Here is a 22,609-nt window from a genome sequence, read left to right as displayed (position 1 = left end):
CTCATGTTCTTATCTAAAAGAATCATACTAGATGTACATTATTTTTGTACATCTTGAGCTATACAAGGGGTATTATGACCAAAATACCCCTCACCTTCATGTGCCTCATGAGAGACTTTTTTGTCATTGATATACCTTTGTGTAATCCAATGTGTACACAAAGATATACCAATAATATTTTTCTATCTAAAAATATTATTATTTATTTTAAAATAATAATAAGAGTCATAACTAGAGATGGCAAAATGGGCTCGGCCCGACGGGCTGGCTCGTTGGGGCCCGACCCAGGACCGGGCTAGGGCCAGCATTTTGCTGGCCCATTTAAGGCTGGGCCGATTTGGCCCGGCCCGCTTGGCCCGGCGGGCCAAATGGTGGCGGGCCGGGCTGGCCCGCTTGGCCCGCTAATCGGCCACAAACCCCCCCTTAGCCTCGTCTTTCGCTCTCGCCCTCGCCCGCGCCCCTCGCTCTCGCCCTCTGTCTCGCCCTCGCCCCTCACTCTGGCCCTCGCTCACCGTCGTCGTCGCCCTCGTCTCGCCCTCGCCCTCGCTTGCCCTCTATCTCACCCTTGCCTGTGCCCCTCGCTCTCGCCCTTGTTCGCTGCCCTCGCCCCTCAGTCGCCTTCTGTCACCCGCGCCCCTCACCCTCTCTCGCTCATGCCGCCTGTCTCTGGGCCAAAAATGGTTTAAAAAAAAAAAAAAAATTTGAGCTGGCCCGTGTAGGGTTGGGGTAGGGCCAGCAATCTGCTGGCCCATTTTTAAGCAGGCCGATTTGGCCCGGCCCGCGGGCCACTTGGTGGCGGGTCGGGTTGGCTCGGCCCGGCCCGTTTGCCATCTCTAATCATAACTAATGAATCATCAATTATGTATCGTTGTCGCATTCTTATTGGCTGATGTACTAGATAGAGTAGCAAGAGAATGACAAATTATTTTTTACTCTACTTTAATAAAAAAAATATTACTTAATTAATAATATCGTCATTACTCATAATTTTTAATATTATCTTTTATTTTATTCCTGCATCAATCAAGTGTAACCTAATTACCAACGTAGCATGGATAAAATAAATTGGTAAAAGGATAAAATAAATCAGTGGTGGAGGTACAGACAATTTCGTACAATTCCACAAATCTGGCTGACAAAATGGTGACGTGGCCGGCTGCAGTGAGGCATGCGGTAAAGTAAATATCAGGAACAGTTCCAGCAGCTAGCGGGTCCCACCTGGCCAACCAACAGCGCAGAAAATTTAATATATCCAGACAAAAACCGTTCATTGCACCTAAACCCTTTCAACTATGAGCAGTTGTCAGTCAACACCATCTAAGCTAAAATAATATCACAATCACACCCCTTCTGATAAGTCAAAATACCCATCATGTCCTAACTGATGCCCCACCCTTAATCATTGACAGTATATAGCTTTCGGTTGCTAGGCTTTATTTTATTATTTTGATTGTTATATTTGAAATAAAACTAGCTTTATTTATTTTTATCATAAGTTTATAGATATTTACTATTTTATAACCTAATGTCTAAGTGAAAAGCATAACAATTTAAAATAATATTACATTATTAAGATTTTGGTATAATCTGTGTTTGAAAAATGAAGCAACTAATTTGTGTTTATGTATTAAAAGAAGTGATATACACAAAATAAAATTTTTAGTTATCAAAATATGTTAGATAAACCAAATACTCTTAACGACTTTTTATACATTAATTTTTTTAAAAATATTTATAAATTTGAGTTTAAATTTCACGATAAGTCATCCCAAATAAAACCTATTAATATCAACTTTTGGTAATATAAACGGCCTTCTGCACAAGTTTGGGAGCTTGGATGTCGCAAGGTTGTGGGTTTGAGTCAAGATCTGTGTGAGTAGTGTATTATTTGAATCTATCTGAGGGGTTGGAGCTTGGGTTTCGATTTAGACTTATTCGTTTTATTCGTTAACCCGAGCAAGCAGACTGTGATTTATAAAAAAAACTATGATAGTTCAGGTTGAAAATTATTGTGTATCAAAACCCCATTGATATCTTGTTATAAAAAAAAAAATTCTATTAATATCATTCACTCACCTTTATTATTATATAAACAAATATAACCATATATATATATTTTTTGATTCATCAGGGTGTCTGAGGCTCGTCTGACTAATCTCCAAAGACAGGTGACCTCCCCTTCTGATACAGTCTCTAGATAAATCTAGATGTGGACACAATTTATACATATTCAAAACTAAACATTCAATGCAATTCATACAAAATTTAAACCTTTTCACAAATTTTTACATTGATTCGAATTCTGATAATTTATGTGAAACTTTAGGTATTTTACCATTATACTATGCTCGTAGAAACAATATAATCACATTTTGATATTACGATGTGTTCCCAATAAGGCATATTCTTAAAAGTATGAATAATAAAAACTAATTTATTAAATAACTTTACCACTAATCAAAATTTATTTTATTAATAAATTTCAACAATCAAACATGAGTTAATAAATAATTTTAATATTTTGACACATGGCATGACATGGGACGAGACACCATTTTTTGTGAGACACGACACGACACTGGACCCGACACCTTTGGTCCCACGCCATGGCCAAGTTGGGGGGCCATAGTTTATAATTACTTGGATCATGCTATTTAAACAGAACATATATTACAGAAACACTTATAAAAGAATCAAAATATCTATTTTGCCCTTGTAATTAATGACTCAAATGCCCAATAACATCTCTCTCTCCCTCTGTCTCTCTCTCGCTCTCCCTCTTACATCGTCGGCGGCAACGACAATGGTAGCGACGAGGTGAGGCGACTGAGGCGACGCGATGAGGCGGCAAGATGACGGGGTGAGGCAGCAGAGGCTATGGGGCGAGGCGGCGAAGAGGCGAGAGCAGGAGGAGGTGAAGAACAGCGGCGAATGAGGTTGTAATGGCAAGGGAAGGGGGGAGAGGGAGAAGGGGATGAATATGGATCAAAATATCGCAATATATCGTTCCTATAAGTATTTTGTAAAGATTTTTCTGTACAAATAGGATTTTCCTAATTACTGATGCGATTGCGCCCCAATCCCCTGCGTAGTAAATAGCACGTGGGCATGCTCTCTGGATATATTCTATTATTCTCCACAGAGAGAGAGAGAGAGAGAGAGAGAGAGGGAAAATCAGTTGCAGAAAATGGAGGAGTAGCCATTCGATCCTCCGAATCGATCGAGCAGACGCTGATCGATCCAAAATCGCATCAAGCTCGTCGATCGAAGATGACGCTCAAGAGTACCAATTTCGTCCCTTTTTTTGAGCCCAAGAGGTAACAGCCACTATAGAAATGCATTGATATCTATATGTAGGTGTGTTGGTTGGGTGCTGTGACCTTCATACGCGTCCCAAAGGCCGACACTCTAGAAATGCTGTTTGAGCTATGCCCTGCACGGGATTCGGAATTTTAAAAGTTTCTGAGCACTGATTTTCTTTTGGTGGATTTATGAGCGACTTCACTAATTTGCCACCTTTGGCTCCTTTTCTTCTTCCATTTTCCTCACTTGATCTCATCGATTTGTTTTAGCCAATTTAATTTGGATTCTCACGGATTTCTCGTTAGCTTCGTTATTCTTCTGGGGATTTTGACCTCTAGGTTTTTTTTTTTTTTTTCCTTTTTTGGATATTGTACATGTAGATGTTGATTATCATATGCAACTTCATTTAGTGTTCAGTCATTCACTTGAAATTCGCTAGAAATGTATGCGATTTATTTGGGCGTTTAGAGTTTGTTGTAAATCAAGAAATGCACGGGGATTAGCTTTCTACGATTGGTTTGAGGCGCAACAGCGCTATGGGCAGGAGAATTTGGATTCCTTTTGAAGTATGTTGTTATCCTTGTTGAGTAAGCGGTTATTAGACGTTGATTCCAGGTAAAATTTGTGGAATCATGTGCTATTAGCTTTTCACTGCAGCTTATTTATCTATAAGATGTCACTCATGAATTTTTCTTTTTAATCATCATGTTGTTTTCCCCTGTTATTTATTAGACCTGCCATTAAATTTGTTCTCCTGGAGAATGTTGAAATGAATCGATTGGTCTCTCATGATTGAGAATCACATAGACATTGATCTTGACAGGGATGCCTATGGCTTTGCTGTGAGACCTCAACACCTTCAAAGATATAAAGAGTATACTACTATCTACAAGGTATTTCCTATATAGATTTGTTTTCTTTGGTTCTCCTCTATTTCGTAATAATCTCTTCATTTAAGGGGTTATTCGTTGATGCTAGCAAAAGGTTGCAATTTGCAACCCATATACATGTAGAGGATACAAGAGTAGACAACAACAAAATTTATACCACAATTGGGAAAAAGAATAAAAGAATTGGTGAAGCCGTATACTGGTGTTTTATTTTTGGAAAGAAAAGGCAAAGTATCTCATTCCCACCTTAGTTTCATTTCTTGGTTTCAGGAAGAGGAAGAAGAAAGATCAGACAAGTGGAAAACGTTTCTTGACCAACAAGCACAGTCTACTGAACCATGTTCACCTGAGAAAAGTAAAAGCAAACTGCATGCTGAAGCTACTGTACAAAAAGCAAAGCCTGGTCCAGAGTTGAGTGGGGAAGGGGACGGTTCAAGTGGAAGGAAGTCTTTTTTTGATAGTCAAACAGAAAGGGATACTGAGGAGGTAAATGTGGAAATACAAACAAAAACTGACAAGCTGCAAACATGGGCTCAGATTAGATCATCCCTTCATGCTATTGAGAAAATGATGAGCTTTCGTGTTAAGATGAGAAAGAACTCAAAAAAGGAGCAGATGGCCTCTGCAGAAAACAATCCTTCTTCAATTGAAGGGGCTACAACTTCAAGTCTGGAATCTGAAGGGGTATTGGAGGAAGAGTTCTGTGATAATGAAATAGTATATGGTACTACAAATGGTCCAGCAGAAGAATCTGCTGCTAGTGGTGATGTTTCTCAGGAACCTTTCTTCCCTTGGAAACAAGAACTAGAGTCCCTTGTTCATGGGGGAGTACCAAGGGATCTCAGAGGAGAGGTAAAGTTTGAAATTTCCTTTGAGTTTGCAAATTCTCTTCAATTAATGAGTGTAACAGAGTTACAAAACCATCGTATAGGTATGGCAAGCCTTTGTTGGGGTGAGAACACGACGGGTAGAGAGATATTACCAAAATTTGTTAGCTCGAGAAAATGATGATGCCAATGACGCTCAGCAGCATGACAAATCAGGCAATGGTAGCAAGGGGACCAACACAAACAAAGTTGGTGCACCTGAAAAATGGAGAAGGCAAATTGAGAAGGTCATTGATGCGTGGGCCCTGGACTTTATCGTTCTATATTTTTTAAATTTGTAGGTGATCACTCTTTTACTTGGCATTCCAATTGTGGTTTCTCTGTGGACTAAATTCATATATTATGTTTGTAGGATCTGCATCGAACATTCCCAGGTCATCCTGCACTGGATGAAAATGGTAGGAGTTCCTTGAGGCGCATACTTCTAGCATATGCTTGGCATAACCCTTCCGTAGGGTATTGTCAGGTAATTGGTGTGAAGAAATCTCTGAATTTAATAAATGATTAGACGAAATCCTGCTTTTTGAAGTGTGGTGCTTGGTATCTACATTCCTTTGGGAGATTTTTTAAAAGCTAATTCCTAATCTAAAATTATTGTCAAATCTATCCCCTCACTCTCTTGAAAGAATAAACAAACTGGCAAGACAAAAAATTAAAAGAAAACCACAATGCCATTTAAAAAACAAAGCAGAAACAGCAAAGGGGATTCTGCTTTAAAATGGGAAACTGCCAAGGCAGTTTTGATCTAAAAGTAAAACTGCCCTTTGTTTCCCATTTTAAAGCAGAATACCCTTTGCCCGTTTCTGCTTTGTTTTTTAAATGGCATTGTGGTTTTTCTTTGCAGTTTCTTCCTTTCAAAGAAAATTTCCTGGCACATTGGTTTCTTCCCCAAGGGCAGAAATCGCAAGAATCATGCCTGTGGTTCCTGTCAACTTGGCAGGAACCACAGGCACGGTTCTTGCCGTCTTGGCAACAAAACTACTCTGTGTGGGTTTTCCCTATTTTTAAAGCGGTTTTGTTTTATTTTGTTTTTTTTTCTTTTCTTTTTTACTGTTTTTGAATTCTCTGTACAAAAATGCAAAAAACAGTTTTCTCATTTTCTCCAAAAAACCAAACAGCGGGTTTTTGTGTGTGTTTCGTGTTAAATTTTTTACATGTCTTGACAGGTCTTGTAAGTTAGAGTTGTAATTTTTTTGTACAAAAAAAGTGGGTCAGACTTTTATTTAGATAAGGAATTAATTTTGTCTGAGTTTTCTTTGTTAAAAGTAATTTTAAATTTAGAAAAAACTCTGATTTGGAATTAAATTTTCTGAAGCAACTCCAGCTTCTAGTCTGTGGTTGGGAGTATGTTAATATTGCAGTTTATCATTCAACTACTAGGTGGCTTCTTGCTGCTGTATAAATATATGAAAATGGATGCTTTTGAATATTGTGGCTCCTAACTGGAAGGCATAACTCAAAAGTAGGATGTTTGTGGATCTATTGCATCAGTTTTGGTGGTAGTTCAACATTGTAAAGTGATGGTTTACCTTTCATTGAATATCACTGGATAAATGAGATCAGTCCATAGTTAAATATCCAGTAAGAGTATAGGAGGCAAATTTACATCAGGTGGGATGAAGATACTAGGTTTTTTTTTGGTTGCTTTATGAGACAAAGAGTGCCGAAACAATAAATATTTGTTTTGCACAATGTCCCTCTTAATTCTGTTCAATCAATCTAATGAAGTTAGAACTCAAAAATGCTCTTTCTTTCAATCCATTTAATGAAATTAATACTTGAAATGATTTTTTTTTTTTTTTTGGGGGGGGGGGGGGGGGGGGGGGGGCGCCGCCATGAATACTAATGCAGGCAATGAACTTCTTTGCTGGTTTACTATTGCTGATGATGCCCGAAGAAAATGCTTTTTGGTAAGCTTACAAGTCAATGACTTTTCTAATAATTGTTGATGAAGTTAATCCTGTTAGGCATCATACCAATGTATAATTATATGTTCCTCATGACTAATCTTATAATCACGTTCTAAAACCTCATTGCCTTTTGTTGTTGTTTCTGAAATTGATGATGCAACATTTTGGGAAATACATAACTTATATTGGTCTATGGTAGGATCTAACTTGCCTCCATCTTACATGGCACTGCACAGTCCTTGCCCTCTAGCTTTTCGGTTTATATCAGTGGTCTGTTGCTTTCATCAAGTGGCATAGAAAACAGTAGTGAGTTAGGGGTGAATATGAAGCTTAAGCCATTGTTTGGACACGTTCTGCATGTAGCTGATTCTAGCTGGTCTGATGTTGAATTCCCAAGCCTGCCTAAAAGAGAAATTAGATAGTGAACCCCGCCAATTTGACTTAAATCTTTGAAATATTTATATCACAACTGAACCATAAATTATTTGGAACATTTGAAGTAGTTTTTCTTCATAAACTAAATGTGAAGAGTTTGAAACTTCCATCAAGTTTCTTCACAAGATTTCCAATAAGGGTTCTCCTTTGCTGAAAAATAAAATAAGATAAGCAGCAAATGCTTGTATAAATATTGCATGCAAAAGTTTAAGGGTCAGGCTTCAAACATTCTTCTCATCCCCAGTCAACTACTATTATAGGGCCTAAAGGATTTTCCAATCTTGGTCCCTATGACTTGCATTTGATTCCAAGAGCTATGAATAAGGGCTGGGCTCCATTTTGCACTTTCCATCTTTAGTGCAAGGGTAAACAAAATCCTCATCAATTTTGGACAAGGTGGTGCCACTCTTGTTCGCTGAACTTAATGAGTATTTTCACACATTACACCTCTCTGCTATCCTTTCCACTCTTAGGCAAGGCATGGAGATTGAGTAGCTTCTGCCTTAAGTGAAATTATATATGAAATTGGTCTGGTTGGGAGTTTAATTATCACCTTATTTATTGGAAGGTGGTTTGTTCTAAGAAAGCAAGTGGAAATCAGGTTGGATTGAAGGGTAGGAGGAAGGGAAGATCTATGAAGAATTAGAGCTTGGAAAGTTTGTTGTTTGGTCAAAATAATTTGGGCATGTGCCATGTCAGAAATACTTCCTTTCGGAGCTTGCTTGCTATTCAGATGTGTTTATTATTCTTTTCCTGTAACATTATTTTTTAAAGCAATTATATGCCATCATAAGAGGGGCTATCAAATAGCTGAAAAGAATTTTTTTTCTTTTCACTGTAGCAACTAAATAGCATGAACTAGTTTGATGTATTCTTTCAGGGCTTTGGTTGGTATAATTGATGACTATTTTGATGGCTACTATTCAGAGGAAATGATAGAATCTCAGGTATATTTTTCTATTGTCTTAGCTCTATAACAACTTTCCAGACCTTCATTTTGGTTTTTAGAAATAATCCTGTGTATATTGTCTTATTTTTGTTATTTATGGCAAAGGTCACTTACTACTTCATGATCTGAAGAAATATTTTATATTGTACTGTTATTTATTATTAACTATTCCCATAAATGTTCCCTTTTCAGGTGGACCAACTGGTTTTTGAGGAATTGATGCGTCAAAGATTACCAAAACTAGGTTTACCTATTGCTATTGCATAATCATCCCCAATAAGATGTTATCATATTCTGTAGATTCAATTTTTTTTTATTCCTATATGTTTCCACTGCAGTCAATCATCTGGATTACTTGGGAGTTCAGGTTGCATGGATTTCTGGACCTTGGTTCCTTTCCATCTTTGTGAACATGCTCCCGTGGGAAAGTGGTGAGACTTATACAGTGTTGTATTGCAATTTATTTTGAAAATTTATTCCTCTAAATGCTAGAATCTTGAGTTTGAATTTCTTATAGTTATGAAATGTAGTTACAATTTGATGGTTTCCTTCAACTTCAGTTCTTCGAATTTGGGATGTTCTTCTATATGAAGGAAATCGTGTTATGCTTTTCCGAACTGCGCTTGCTCTAATGGAGTTATATGGTACTTGGACTACCTTTATTTATTAATTTATGCGAAGTTAATTATTTATTAGTTGTTGTTCTATTAGTACCCATGATGATTTAACCATAAATATTTAGTAGGTTTAACTTCTTGCAGGTCCTGCTTTAGTTACAACTAAGGATGCTGGAGATGCAATTACTTTATTGCAGTCGCTAGCTGGTTCAACATTTGATAGCAGCCAGCTTGTCTTGACTGCTTGCATGGGTTTCCTGGCAGTTACTGAAGATAGATTGGAAGAGTTGAGAGTAAAATATCGTCCGTCTATACTAAAAGCAATTGAGGAGAGATCAAGGGGACAAGTTTCAGAGGATTCCAAGGGCATTGCTACGAAGCTATATAGTTTCAAGCATGATCGCAAAACACCAAAGAAAACAAAGGCAGAAGTGGAGTCAGGTGGTAAACAAATAGATAGGAAAAATACTCCCCTGGAGACTCAGTCTGCTAATATGGATGACTTTCTCAGCGGCCTAGCCATTGAATTAGATTCTTTACCAGATATTCAAGACCAGGTATCTTTAGGTTTTTGTCTCTTTATCACATTAATATGGTAACAAATTAAGAAGTGATATTTTTATTAGGCTTATATTAGAAATGTGCATATAGCAGACTCTTGGTTGCTTTCTTATGTTGTATTGCCCACATGTCTTTTGATGTTTTGTACATATATTACCTATGTATGTATTTCATTTTTAGAGATTCAATTGTTTCCTGATACTGGTAATTATGTATCACATGATGTGGAACTGTAAATTGCTATCTCTTTGAGTAATTAATCCGTTCAAGCTAATTAGATTCATATATCCACTGTGATAGTTTGGAGGTCTGAACATTATCTTTTGCTATATTCTCCTTTATTGTTTTTTCTCTTTTAGTTCTTTTTCCTTTGGGAATAAATTATTGGATTGATGTGTTTCAAAGCATTACCATTTCTATTTTATCACCTCCTAGGAATATTTCTTGAAGACATCTTAATATAATCAAATGGCCCAAATCTTTTATTTGTACTGGTGTCTGATGATCCATTCTTGGTACTAATTTTTTTCCATTCTTTTATTTATTTGCTTGCATATAATTTCTTAAGCAAAATGCAAAATTTACTGACTTGCAGCTTTAGTAATTATCATAATAAATGAATGTTATATTTTCCATTCTATGTTTACATTCATGTGTGTGCATACATGCAATAAATCAACACAGTTTAATTCCCGTTATTTATATTTTTCAAGTGATCAAAATGAGAGATCAACATTTTTTCAGTGCAAATGCTCATGTAGGAAAAAAGGATATTAACTAGCATCAGACCTTGTTAATTGAAGTTTCTAGGAGGGTGTGAGATTGGAACACAGTAATGTTTGATTTATCATTTCTGTTGCTGCTGCTTGAGAGGTGTTTAGTCTCTTGTAGCACCTGATTAGCCTATGGGCATGCTTACTCCACTATCCTAAACAAAATAGGCAGTGGTCACGATAAGTTTTTTGAGCAGGTATTGATGGAATGACTTGAACTTAGTTGATCCTTTACAATATTGAATAGTGGTTGCTGTATGTCTTAAACACCAGTGTTAGCTCTGATTGTCAAATACTTTGCAGGCTCACCCACAGAGCCTTGGCCTCTTCTTGGACACTTAGAATTCATTTTTGCTGTGTTAACTGTGTTAATTAAGTCCTTTAGTGAGTACCAATGTTGATAACTGCCTAAACCCCAAAACAATGTTGTTTATCGTTGTTGACTGTGTAACAGTTTGTAGTTTGACAGTTAATTGCATTTCTTTATTAGCTTGATGAAGTTTCTTCCAGTCCATGGAATTGCTCTGAATGTGTGATAGGAAAATAATTCCAGTTCTATAATAGTGGAGCATATGTAAGTAAATAATGGCGTGTTACTTACAATCAATTGACAAAATGAGAACCCCTGTGCAACTGTTTAAGTTTCACTAAACAGAGCTTTTGTGCAGGTGGTTTGGTTGAAGGTTGAATTTTGCAGGCTGCTAGAGGAGAAGAGATCTGCTGTGCTAAGGTGTGTGGTATCTGCATCTTCTTGTAGATTCTTGGCACTAGTTAGACTATATTATGAGGTAAAATTAGACACTGATTATGACAACTTGATAAGATAAACAAATGCAGAGTCCCATCTAGTACGTGGGGAGCCTAATGTGTATTGTGTGGTTAGCATGTGCAGCTGCACTTTTGTGTTGCCTACATCTTGTTGTTCTCAAAGCTTCTTCCCACGGAGCAAAATGTTCATTTTTCTTTCCCATTCATCTATGTTATCATGTAACTCACACATCTGCAGTTCAGTGCTTCTTTAGGGGCATACAACTTGATGCAATAAAAGTCTCAAGACATAGGAAATGACTCAAAAAATGATTGTTTAACCATTTTCTCCCTGGAGTAGTTGGTATTAGTTTTCCTAAGATAATTAAAGTTCCAGTGCATCCATAAGAATGGTTCCTTTTTTTTTTTTTTCCCCAGAGCTGAAGAACTGGAGACAGCATTGATGGAAATGGTCAAGCAAGATAATAGAAGGCAGTTGAGTGCAAGGGTATATAGATAATAATTTGTCCACCTCCTTTTCTTCTATCTGCCTGCTCATTGCATCATGTTAAGGAAACATACAGTTAGATGCTTTTGTTATGATAATGAAATGCAACTTAGTGTGTATGGGTGAAAGGTGTTATTTTAACATTAGATTTTATTTCTCCTTTCATGATATATTTAGAGTAACCACCAACTTTGCATGTAGCTTCTCTAGATGAATTCTAATTGCTCTATCCTTTAATGCAAAGAGGAAATGTGCTTCTCTGTTTGCTTCTTGTAGTGATGGATCTTTCTTATTTTTGGCATTTTATGCATACACGTGCAATCAAAATGCAAACATCTTACTTCTTTGTGACTCACAAACACTTTAAGTTGCTTTTTATGATATTTGATGCATAATCCACTTTGAGATGCTGCCCTGAAACTTAATTGAGTTTTATGTTGATTCTCTCTCCCTTCAACACCCCCCCCCTTCCCCCCAGGGCGGGCACTTTGAGTTCCAAGTTGATTATCATGCTTCCAACTTGAGGATTGCAGGTGGAACTGTTGGAGCAAGAGATTGCTGAGCTGCAGGAAGCCCTTGCCGACAAGAAAGAACAGGAAAATGCGATGCTTCAGGTTTAATTTGCCAAGTGTTCTTTCTGACATGTTCTGAACTAAAAAAGACATATCACAATGTATAGTAACTGTGTGTATGGTTTACCATGATTTGTACTTGCAACCACCATAGGTGCTGTTGAGGGTTGAGCAAGAACAGAAGGTGACTGAAGATGCTCGCATCTTTGCTGAGCAAGATGCAGCTGCTCAGAAATATGCAGTGAAAATGCTTCAGGTTCTTTCTCATATTTTTATTTTTGTATCTAACTCAAAAGAGTATAAATCTCACTTCACCCATGGAAAGGAAAGGTCTGCTAGCATATTGTTAGACACAGGAAGAAATAGGAACAATGGCAACAACAACAACAATCACATGCCTTTATTCCACTAGCTAGGTCTGCTACATCCTTTGTAAGGCCATCTCTATCCATAGCCATATCCTTTGTAAGACCATATATCGTAAACCATCTGTAAAGGTTTCCCACCAAGTTCTTTTTGGTCTTCTTCTCTCTCTTTTGCTACATATTTCCTCCGCTTGCCTCCCAAGTGCTTCTATCAATCTTTTTCTCACATGTACTTCATCTTATCTTCAATCAGCACCGCCTGAGCCCTATTGAGTTCATCCATTTTTGAGGCATTTGTGTAATTTATCCCCCAGTGGTGGAACAAATAATATATGTGCATGCAGTAATAACAACTGTCTGGAGGCATATAGTTGTGGCTTGAGAGGAAACTGTCAATGGGTTTCATGTTTTCTTATTCTGACCCAGTGTAGTCAAAGGCCAGAGAGGCACTAGGGCGACACTAAGTGCCATGGTGGTGCCTTGTGCACTGCTAGGCAAGGCTCCTTTACTCAGGCATCGCCTAGGTGAGTGCCTATGATGAAGCATTGAGGCCCTTAGGCGCTCACCTACATTGTAACAAAGGAAAAAAAAAAAGAAAAAAAATTGAAAATGAAACATCATCGTCTCTGCATGTCAGAGAAGGCATGCGAAATGTCCTAAAAAATCTAATAGGAAGAGGAAAAATAAGAAATCAAGTAGAGAAGAAAACTCAACCTCATTTATCTGTTGCTGTGATAAACCAACACAAAGCACTATAACACTCTTTTGATTTCTCCAAATTTCTTAATTTTCTATTGTTCTAAAGGCCACCATCAAATAGATTTGAGTGAGGCGAGGTTGAAAGTAGTCAGCTAGAGCTGTCATGCACTAGTAACCCTCAGCTTGTGATGGCAGTGGCCTCCCCTCCTCTAATCTCCCCACAAAATCTGGTCTATTCTGGTATTTTCAGTCCACAAAGAACTTAGTTAACAATTATGTTTTATTATTATTGTCGAGAGATAAGAATCTTATCCTATCTTATCTCGGTCTTCCTATCTTATCTTTGAGTAAGGGGTTGCAGTCAAAGCTGATCCATTAGTGGACTTATTCTTTTCTCTCTATCCTCTTATTTCTAGTTTTAAGGTTTCAGTTTAGGTGGTTAAGTTAGTGTCCTATTTTTAGGGAAGTGGTTTATTGACTCTCCAAATTTTTCTGCTAAAATTCTTTCAAGGTATTAGAGCTGCAGGCTCTTTTCTGGGAACTAAGCATTCTTCTTCTTTGTGTTTTTGAGTCTTGCAAATTTGTACTATTGCAAGGACAATATTCCACCCCATAATCACCTGAGAGATCGTGCAATCTATACCAAGGGACCATGTCCACATCAACTGAATCTAATGGTGCTTCTAAGGCACCTACACCAGCACCTGTTGGCAGAGATAACAAGGTCACAACTCCAACTAGGGAACTGCAAAATATTCAAGCAGCCTATAGGCTAAATGGTAAAAATTATTTGAAATGGTCTCAGTTGGTTCACACATTCTTGAAGGGAAAAGGCAAGCTGAGTCATTTTCTTGGTATCGGGCCTAAGAAAGGGGATCCTACATTTGAGGCTTGGGATGAAGAAGATTTTATGATAATGTCTTGGTTATGGAACTCTATGTTCTTGAAAATAGGTGACACGGTTATGTTTTTAAGTATGGCTCAAGAGATTAGGGATTCCATTAAACAAACATATTCTAAAGTTTGAGATGCTGCCCAAATTTATGAGATTAAAACCAAAATCTCGGCTACAAAGAAGGGGAACCAATTAATCATTGAATTCTCCAATCTCCTGTAAACATTATGGCAAGAGATGGATCATTATAAGTGTATTAAGATGAAATGCAGTAAGGATGCAACTATTCTCAAAAGGTTTGTTGAGAAGGATAGAATTTATGAATTTCTTGTTGGACTGTGTCACAACTATGGCTATTTTTTTGCATTTAATTTCGGTCTTATTCTTGTTTATTCAATAGGCTATGTTGTATTTCTTTTATTTTTACTATTGCATTTATATTTCAGCTATCAAATTGTGTTAGATTAGAGAGCCACATGTAAGGCCTTAGGAAAAGGACAAAATAGTTTGTTGTAACTGCTGGAGGGGGGATGATCTGCTACATCCACTCCCACACCAAACACATGTATGTATTCATCCCATTCCATGGGAGAAGGCATGAAAAGACTAAATACAAAATTATCCTATTTTCTCTCTATCTCTCTCTTTCGGCTCACTCAATTCTCTCTTCTTCCTCTGTTCTTTCTATCTTCCCTACTCAATTCTCTCTGTTAGTCCCCTTGAATCTCACCAAGTCAAGGGAAGTCCATTGTCTCTGCTAGGACAGTGACAATTTGGTATTAGAGCTCGATCCCAACTAAGAATTATAGGAAGTTATGGCGGAAGGAACTCGCATGAAGAAATGGAATCTCAACTGCAACAAGTTAGCTCATCCATGTCCGAAGTCCAGAGGCGAGTTGACCATCTTGAGCTAGGGAATGGTCGCAACCATGAGGCGATCATGGCAATCGATCATAAGCTGGAAGGTTAGATAGAAGGATTGGAAAGGAGACTGGATGGAATGTTGGTACAGAAGCGAGAAGAGATGGTGCAAATGAGGGAGGAGCTAGGAGCGCAACTTCAACAATTCATGTTGATGTTCACATGCCAAAACTCGGTGTGTATGGCCCCTAAATTCCCTCCCAAAGATAGAATCGAGCCTTTCTTAAGAAACAATAGAGCAGTTCGTCAGCCAGAGACCCTCGATAAAGGAGGAGAACAGGATGAGGAGGGGGAAACGATGCTGCATAAGGGTTGTGTGGAGCAGACCCATCGACAACAACCGGGGTTTCCCATGCCCCGAATGGAGATCCCCATCTTTGAAGGGGATAATCCTTGTTGGTGGGTAAGGAAGTGTGAAAGGATGTTCGAATGGTATGACATCCCAGAAGGTAGAAACCTTAGCTGCTGCTTACTTTGACGACGTAGTGGATGCGTGGTGTCAGGGGTGGACTAGTGTGAGGGACCATCCTACATGGGGAGAGTTTGCTAAGAAACTATGTGAGAGGTTTGGGAAAAGAAGTATGTCTGATATTGTTGAAGAGTTTAATAAACTTAGGTAGGTGAGAGAATTGAAAGCTTACTTAAAAAGATTTGAGGAGCTTAGATCTCTTATGAGTAGCCACGATCCTCATCTCTTGGAGGCCTATTTCGTGTCCAGTTTCTTGAGTGGCTTAAGTGAAGATCTAAGGCCTATGGTCAAGATGACCAGACCCTGAACAGTGGAACAAGCAATAGAGAGTGCTAGACTGCAGAAGATGGTAGTTGAGGCCTTGATGAAGAAACAGAGGCAGCTGAGTAAGGCTATGACAATGGGAACTTCCCACCAAGGGGGCAAAGGATCTAACCGTGAGTAGATTGTTAATAATTCAGGAGCTAAATAGTCGGGAGTACCCCACCCTACTGGGAGGTTTAACGATAAGAGGAGGCAACCAGGTTTGTGTTTTAGGTGCGGGGATAAGTACTTTCCAGGGCATCAATGTAGGTGACAAATTCTCCTGTTGGAGGGAGACTCGGGAGAAGGGATGGAAGGAGGAGAAGAAACTGAGGAGTGTGAAGAATTGGGAGAGGAAGACAACGGGGAGATCTCACTCCATGCATTGAAAGGGGTGACCAACAATAAGATAATCAAAGTTGAAGGGAAGATGAAGGAAAAGAGCCTAATGATCTTGATAGATAATGGAAGCACTCACAGCTTCCTTGATGAAGGCACTGCTAGGAGATTGAAAAACCCCCTCTTGGACACTCCACCCCTTAGTGTGACAGTAGCTAATGGGGTAGAGTGATTAGCAACTCAGCTTGCCCAAGATTCAATTGGGAGATGCAAGGAGAAGAGTTTGAAGTTGATCTTAGGCTTCTGCAGCTGGGAGGATGTGACGTGGTCCTAGGGGTTGATTGGATGATGGGAGTCAGCCCCATCAGTTTCGACTTTAATCTGGAGGTGTCCTTTGAAAAAGAAGGAAAAAGGATGACACTCAAAGGAGAAAGAGAAACTGGGGCCTGTAGGATAATGACAGGAAGGAGTCTATAACGAGTCATTCGGAACAAATGGAGTAAGCTGGCTCAATTGTTTTTGATTGTGGCAGTGGAGGAAGGGTAGGAGAAGTTGAGGTGTGGGGAACTAACCTTATCCATCAGCAACGATTAGAGGAAAATTGGCCAGGTACACTCTAGCTACCTTATTGATGAATTGTTGGTGGAATTTGGGGACTTATTTGCTGAATCTAATACCCTACCTCCCACCTGAAACCTAGACCATTCTATCAACCTTAAACCAAACAAATTCCGAGCTTGTAAACATTAGGGCCTACCGGTATTCGCCCACTCAGAAAACAGAGATCGAAAAGATGATAAAAGAGATGCTAAACCAATCCTTTATAAGCCCTAGCCACAACCCTTTTGCCTCACTGGTCCTTCTAGTCAAGAAGAAGGACGATTCTTGGCGTTTTTGTGTAGACTACCGATAATTGAACGCCCTCACTATAAAAGACATATTTCCCATACCACTGATAAAAGATCTAATGGATGAGTTGCATAATGCCACTATTTTCTCCAAGCTAGACCTTAGATAAGACTATCTCCAAATCAAAATGAAATCTAAAGATGTCCATAAAACTGCCTTTAGAACCCATCATGGGCATTTTGAATTCTTGGTGATGCCCTTTGGGCTCACCAATGTACCAGTTACCTTCCAATCTCTCATGAATCAAATATTTGAGCCTTAGTTGAGAAAATTTGTATTAGTTTTCTTTGATGACATTCTTGTTTATAGCCTGACCCTTGAACAACACCTATCCCACCTAAGAACCACCCTAGAAGTCCTCAAATCCGACTGACTTTTCATCAAAAGGTCTAAGTGTTGCTTTGGCCAAGATTAGGTGGAATATTTGGGCCACATAATATCAAGAGAGGGGGTTAGGATAGACCCAAGGAAGGTGGAAGCCATGGTTAATTGGCCCAAACCCACGAACTTGAAGGCTTTAAGGGGATTCCTCGGCCTGATTAGATATTATAGAGGGTTTGTTAAGGGTTATGGCATCATCAGCAAACCCCTAACTGACTTGTTGAAGAAAGGGAATTTTAGGTGGGGTGAGGAGGCCGAAGTAGCTTTTGAAAAGCTTAAGGAGGCAATGAGTACAATGCCAGTCTTAGGGCTACCAGACTTTAGTGAACCCTTTGTGCTGGAGACTGATGCTTGTGGAGTTGGTGTAGGGGCAGTTCTAAGGGCTACCAGACTTTAGTGAACCCTTTGTGCTAGAGACTGACGCTTGTGGAGTTGGTGTAGGGGCAGTTCTAATGCAGAAGGGGAGGCCACTGGCATTCTTGAGCCAAGCCTTAAGTACTAGGCACTTGGGGTTGAGCATCTATGAGAAAGAATTCCTAGCAATGTTAATGGTTGTGGAGAAGTGGCGACATTATCTAGAAGGAGATAGATTTATCATCAAAACAAATCATGAAAGTTTAAAATTTTTACTATAACAGAAGTTACAAACTCAACTACAAAAAAGGGGTATGGCCAAGCTAATGGGTGTCCAGCCCCTTAAATGGGCTGGAGATGAATCGGAATTTCTGGGAAATTCCGTTAGAAAAGATTTAGGAAGAGAGAAGAAAGAGATAGGGAGAGATGAGAGAATAGACTAGAGAAAGAAGAGAGTTTGTATTCATTCAAAAAACTGCCTTTCTGTTGCATTCTTCCCTTATTTATTCATAGGTAGGTTAGTTAGTTGTAACCTCCTCTCCCGCCTTCCATTCTCCTACTACTTATTACAAAAGTACCCCTCAGTCCTAACAATTCCCCCCCTGATGAAATAATTCTTGTCCTCAAGAATTTAGAGCAAACTGATAGCATGGGGAAATCTTGTCAATATGTTTGGCAGGTATTCCCAAGTTGGCTAGTTTGGTGGTAGATGGGACCATCGGATCAACACTTGCGTAATAGGGGCAGCTCCTCTATATATCACCCTTTTGTCTACAATTGCTCGATGTTCAATGGGTTCCTCTGATTCCTCTTCCATCTTTGGTAAGACAACAGTTGATAATTCTTCATCTGATGGTGGCAGTGAAGCTTCACTGGCTGTTGTTCCTTCTCTACACTTCTTTAACAATGATACGTGAAATACTGTATGAATCCTCACGTTTTCTGGTAGCTGCAATCGATAGGCCACCTCTCCTATCTTTTCCATGACTGTATAAGGCCCAAAATATTTGGGGCTGAATTTGGAGACTGTACCTTTAGTAAAAGCAGGCTGTAAAAATCGTTTAACCTTCAAAAATACTGCATCCCCCACATTGAATTGCCGCTCACTTCTGTTTTTGTTTGCATAGTGTACCATCCTGCTCTTGGCTGTCGCCAATTCTCTTTTAAGTTCCAATAATACTTCTCTCCTTTTTTTGGAAATATTGTTCCACATCCGCCATTGTAGCAGTGGAATTGGAAATGGCAGGAAGTAACGGTGGACAGTACCCAAACACAGCTTCAAAAGGGGTCCGTTTAATGGCTGTATGATATGTAGAATTGTACCACCATTGAGCAAGTGATAGCCAATGTTGCCAACTTTTAGGCCTAGCAAAACACATACAACGAAGGTAGGCTTCTAGACATTGATTTACTCTCTCTGTTTGTCCATCCGTTTCTGGATGATAGGCTGTAGATAAGTGTAAACCCACCCCCAAATTCTTGAATAATTCTTGCCAAAATTTACTGGTGAAGATCTTGTCTCTATCGGACACAATAGTTTTGGGAATTCCATGAATTTTAAACACTGAATCCAACAATAATCTGGCCACCTCTGGAGCTGTAAAGGGATGTGTCAAACTCATGAAATGAGCAAATTTAGTTAAGCGATCCACAATCACCAAAATTGTATCTCTTCCTTCCGATTTTGGTAAGCCTTCTATGAAATCTATTGAGACATCCTCCCATGCTTGATCTGGAATTGGTAGTGGCTGTAATAAACCTGGTAAGGCCACTGTTTCATGCTTGCATCTTTGACATATATCACATTCCAACACATATTTCACCACTGTTTTCTTTAATCCTGGCCAATAGAAAAATTGCCTCACCCAATAAAATTGCCTCACCCACTGCTGAGCCGTGCATGGCCTTCATAATTTGTAACTTCAACTGGTCATCCTCCCCTATAACAATGCGGCCTTTGAACCTGATGAGTCCCCCAACCAGAGTATAATTCTGCTGTGCATTAGGTGTTATTGCTAACTGCTATAACAATGTTTGCAACCAAGGTGTGTGGTCGTAGCTTCTCACCACCTCTTTCACCCATTCGGGAGTGACAGCTGATATAGCTTGGTAAATTCCCTTTTCCTCTTTTCTGGACAGCGCATCTACCACTAAGTTCTCCTTCCCTCTTCTATATTGAATTGTATAATCCAATCCCAATAGTCTAGAAACGCCTTTTCGCTGTAAATGAGTGTGTAATCGCTGTTGGAGTAGAAATTGAAGGCTTTTGTGGTCCGTTTTAATCACAAACTGATTATTCTCTAAATAATGACGCCATTTCTCCACCGCTACTAATACTGCTATCAATTCTTTATCATACACACTCAAGCCTAGATGTTTGGGGGCTAGCCCTTGACTTATGTAGGCTAAAGGTTTCCCTTCTTGCATGAGAACTGCTCCCACCCCATAATCACAAGCATCTGTTTCAACCACAAATTGTTTTGAAAAATCTGGGAGAGCTAAAACAGGGGCTTGAGTCATGGCTTGTTTAAGAATTCCGAAGGCTGCTTCAGCTTTAGGATTCCAATGAAAACTGTCCTTCTGCAACAGCTCTGTTAAAGGCCGACTAATCAATCCATAGTCTTTGATAAATTTCCGATAATATCCAGTCAAGCCTAAGAAACCCCTTAACTCCTTCACATTCTTAGGTCTCGGCCCATTCACCATTGCTTCTATTTTTTTAGGATCTGTACTCACTCCTTTAGTTGAAATGACATGGCCTAGATACTCCACCTCTTCTTGAGCAAATGTACACTTAGACATCTTGACATATAATTGATGAACTCGCAGGATCTCAAAAGTGGTTCTGAGGTGGGATAGATGGGTTTGTAGGGATGGGCTGTAAACAAGAATGTCGTCAAAGAAAACAAGTATAAATTTGCGAAGGTAGGGACTGAAAATCTGGTTCATCAATGCTTGAAATGTGGCTGGTGCGTTGGTTAATTCGAAGGGCATGACAATGAATTCATAAAGCCCTTGGTGTGTTCGGAAAGCCGTTTTAGGAATATCAATGGGTCTCATTCTAATTTGGTGATAACCAGCCCTTAGGTCTAGTTTAGAAAAAATGGCAGCATCATTGAGCTCATCTAATAAGTCCTCAATGATAGGAATAGGAAATTTTTTCTTTATGGTAAGGGAATTGAACTGTCTATAGTCTATACAAAATCTCCAAGTGCCATCTTTTTTCTTGACAAGGAGGATTGGAGAGGCGAAGGGACTTTGGCTGGGTTGTATGATAGAATTGTTTAGCATGTCCTTTACTTGTTTTTCGATTTCAGTTTTCTGGGCAGGGTTATAGCGGTAGGAGCGGATGTCTACAGGTTCTGTGTTGGGTTTAAGATGGATAGCATGGTCTAAAGGTCTTTGGGGTGGTAGGGTAGTCGGTTCTTGGAAGAGATCCTGGAATTCATGCAATAATAAGTGCAAGGGATCATTAGTGTTTACCTTTTGAAGAAGTTGCAGTGTAGCTGTTGCTGTTCCCCTGGACTGTGGACTGTCATCTTCTTCCTCCTCATACTCCATTGCCTGAATAGAGTATAATTCTGCAATCTGCTCCTTTTTTCGGTTCATTAACTTGTGTAACCTCCTTCCTGATATTATTTTACATTCCCCTTGATCTAGGCTTCCCATCAGTGTCAGCTTTTGGCCTTCAACCTCCACTGTCACCTCCAGCTTCTTAAAATCAAATGTTAGAGGACTTACATTCTTCATCCAGTCAACCCCCAATACGATATCACATCCCCCTAACTCCAAGACTCTTAAGTTTGTCACAAATTCTACTCCTTGCATTACCCACTTAAAATTCGAACATTTATGGTTGCTGTACATTCTGTCTCCATTGGCGACAGTTACTGATAGTGGGTTGGTTCTGGTCATTTCACACTTGAGATCTTGGGCTGTTTTCTTATTCACAAAACTATGGGTGCTTCCACTATCAATCAGCACCGTTAGTCTTCGTTTTCCTACCTGGCCTTTAACTTGTATGATCTTCCCTGTAGGGCCCCCTTTCAACGCGTGAAAAGAGATTTGTCCTCCATCATCCTCTTGTTCTTCCTCAATCTGCAGCTCTTCCTCTGTATCTTCTTCTGCCTCTTCATCATCGGAGGCTTCCATTTTTAACATCAATCTCTTACATTGGTGGCCAGGTCCATATTTTTCCCCACATTTGAAGCATAGGCCTAATTGGCGCTTCTGCTCCATTGTCGTATTCTTGTTTGTTCCTATTCCATTTCCATTCTTAACGCCTCATTGGTTTGTTCCTCCTATGCTCGGTTTGAAATTGCTTCCTCCGAAAGAAATTCCCCCTCTGTTGGCAGTCGACCCTCCTTGCGGCCATGGCCTATTCTTCTTGAATACTGCCTCCCATGTTACTTCTTGGAGACGTGCTTTCTCTGCTGCTTGTCTTACCGACACTGGCCCTAGCATCTTTATTACGGATCTTAAATCGTCTCTGAGTCCGCTGATGAAACTCGATACGAAGTATGACTCGGGTAAGCTCGGATGAGCTGCTCCTATCAACGCCTTTAATTCCTCAAACCGCCTCAAATAATCTTCGACCGATCCTTGCTGTTTCAGTTTGTTAAATTCTTCCACCATGTCCGCCAAATTTCGTTCGCCAAAACGACCACACAGTTCGTTGGAAAATTTGGTCCATGTCACCCATCCCCCTTCTGATTGCCTCCAACTTTGATACCACGCATCCGCGGTATCATCTAGGTAGGTTGCTGCCATCGTCACTCTTTGTTCTTCTCCTATCCGATACAATTCAAAGAATCTTTCACAT

General features: G+C 39.4%; 1 protein-coding gene across 8 annotated transcripts in view; it reads left to right on the top strand.

Annotated features, from left to right (window-relative positions):
* Positions 1–3,124: 3,124 nt before the first annotated feature.
* The window catches only part of LOC127787891 (uncharacterized), a 34,136-nt gene continuing 14,651 nt past the window's right edge, over positions 3,125–22,609 (top strand). For 2 of the 8 annotated variants that reach the window (XR_008020275.1, XR_008020276.1), the window contains exons 1-15: positions 3,126–3,317; positions 4,127–4,196; positions 4,464–5,045; positions 5,125–5,307; positions 5,433–5,546; positions 6,932–6,990; positions 8,288–8,372; positions 8,567–8,618; positions 8,713–8,805; positions 8,935–9,018; positions 9,136–9,548; positions 10,994–11,055; positions 11,511–11,580; positions 12,114–12,194; positions 12,307–12,408. Coding sequence is in view for 3 of the 8 variants with exons in the window: in XM_052315956.1 (XP_052171916.1) it covers positions 3,271–3,317; positions 4,127–4,196; positions 4,464–5,045; positions 5,125–5,307; positions 5,433–5,546; positions 6,932–6,990; positions 8,288–8,372; positions 8,567–8,618; positions 8,713–8,805; positions 8,935–9,018; positions 9,136–9,548; positions 10,994–11,055; positions 11,511–11,580; positions 12,114–12,194; positions 12,307–12,408 (2,097 nt within the window). In the remaining 5 variants the exon portion in view is untranslated. Of the gene's footprint in view, positions 3,318–4,126; positions 4,197–4,463; positions 5,046–5,124; positions 5,308–5,432; positions 5,547–6,931; positions 6,991–8,287; positions 8,373–8,566; positions 8,619–8,712; positions 8,806–8,934; positions 9,019–9,135; positions 9,549–10,993; positions 11,056–11,510; positions 11,581–12,058; positions 12,195–12,306; positions 12,410–22,609 lie in introns of those variants that run through there. The other 6 variants (XR_008020279.1, XR_008020277.1, XM_052315958.1 and 3 more) reach the window with 6 other exon arrangements.

This window comes from Diospyros lotus, chromosome 13 (genome assembly GCF_014633365.1).
Source record: "Diospyros lotus cultivar Yz01 chromosome 13, ASM1463336v1, whole genome shotgun sequence".
Taxonomy (NCBI): domain Eukaryota; kingdom Viridiplantae; phylum Streptophyta; class Magnoliopsida; order Ericales; family Ebenaceae; genus Diospyros; species Diospyros lotus.
Note: the sequence above shows the minus strand (reverse complement) of the source record. Positions and strands in the feature narration are given on the sequence as shown.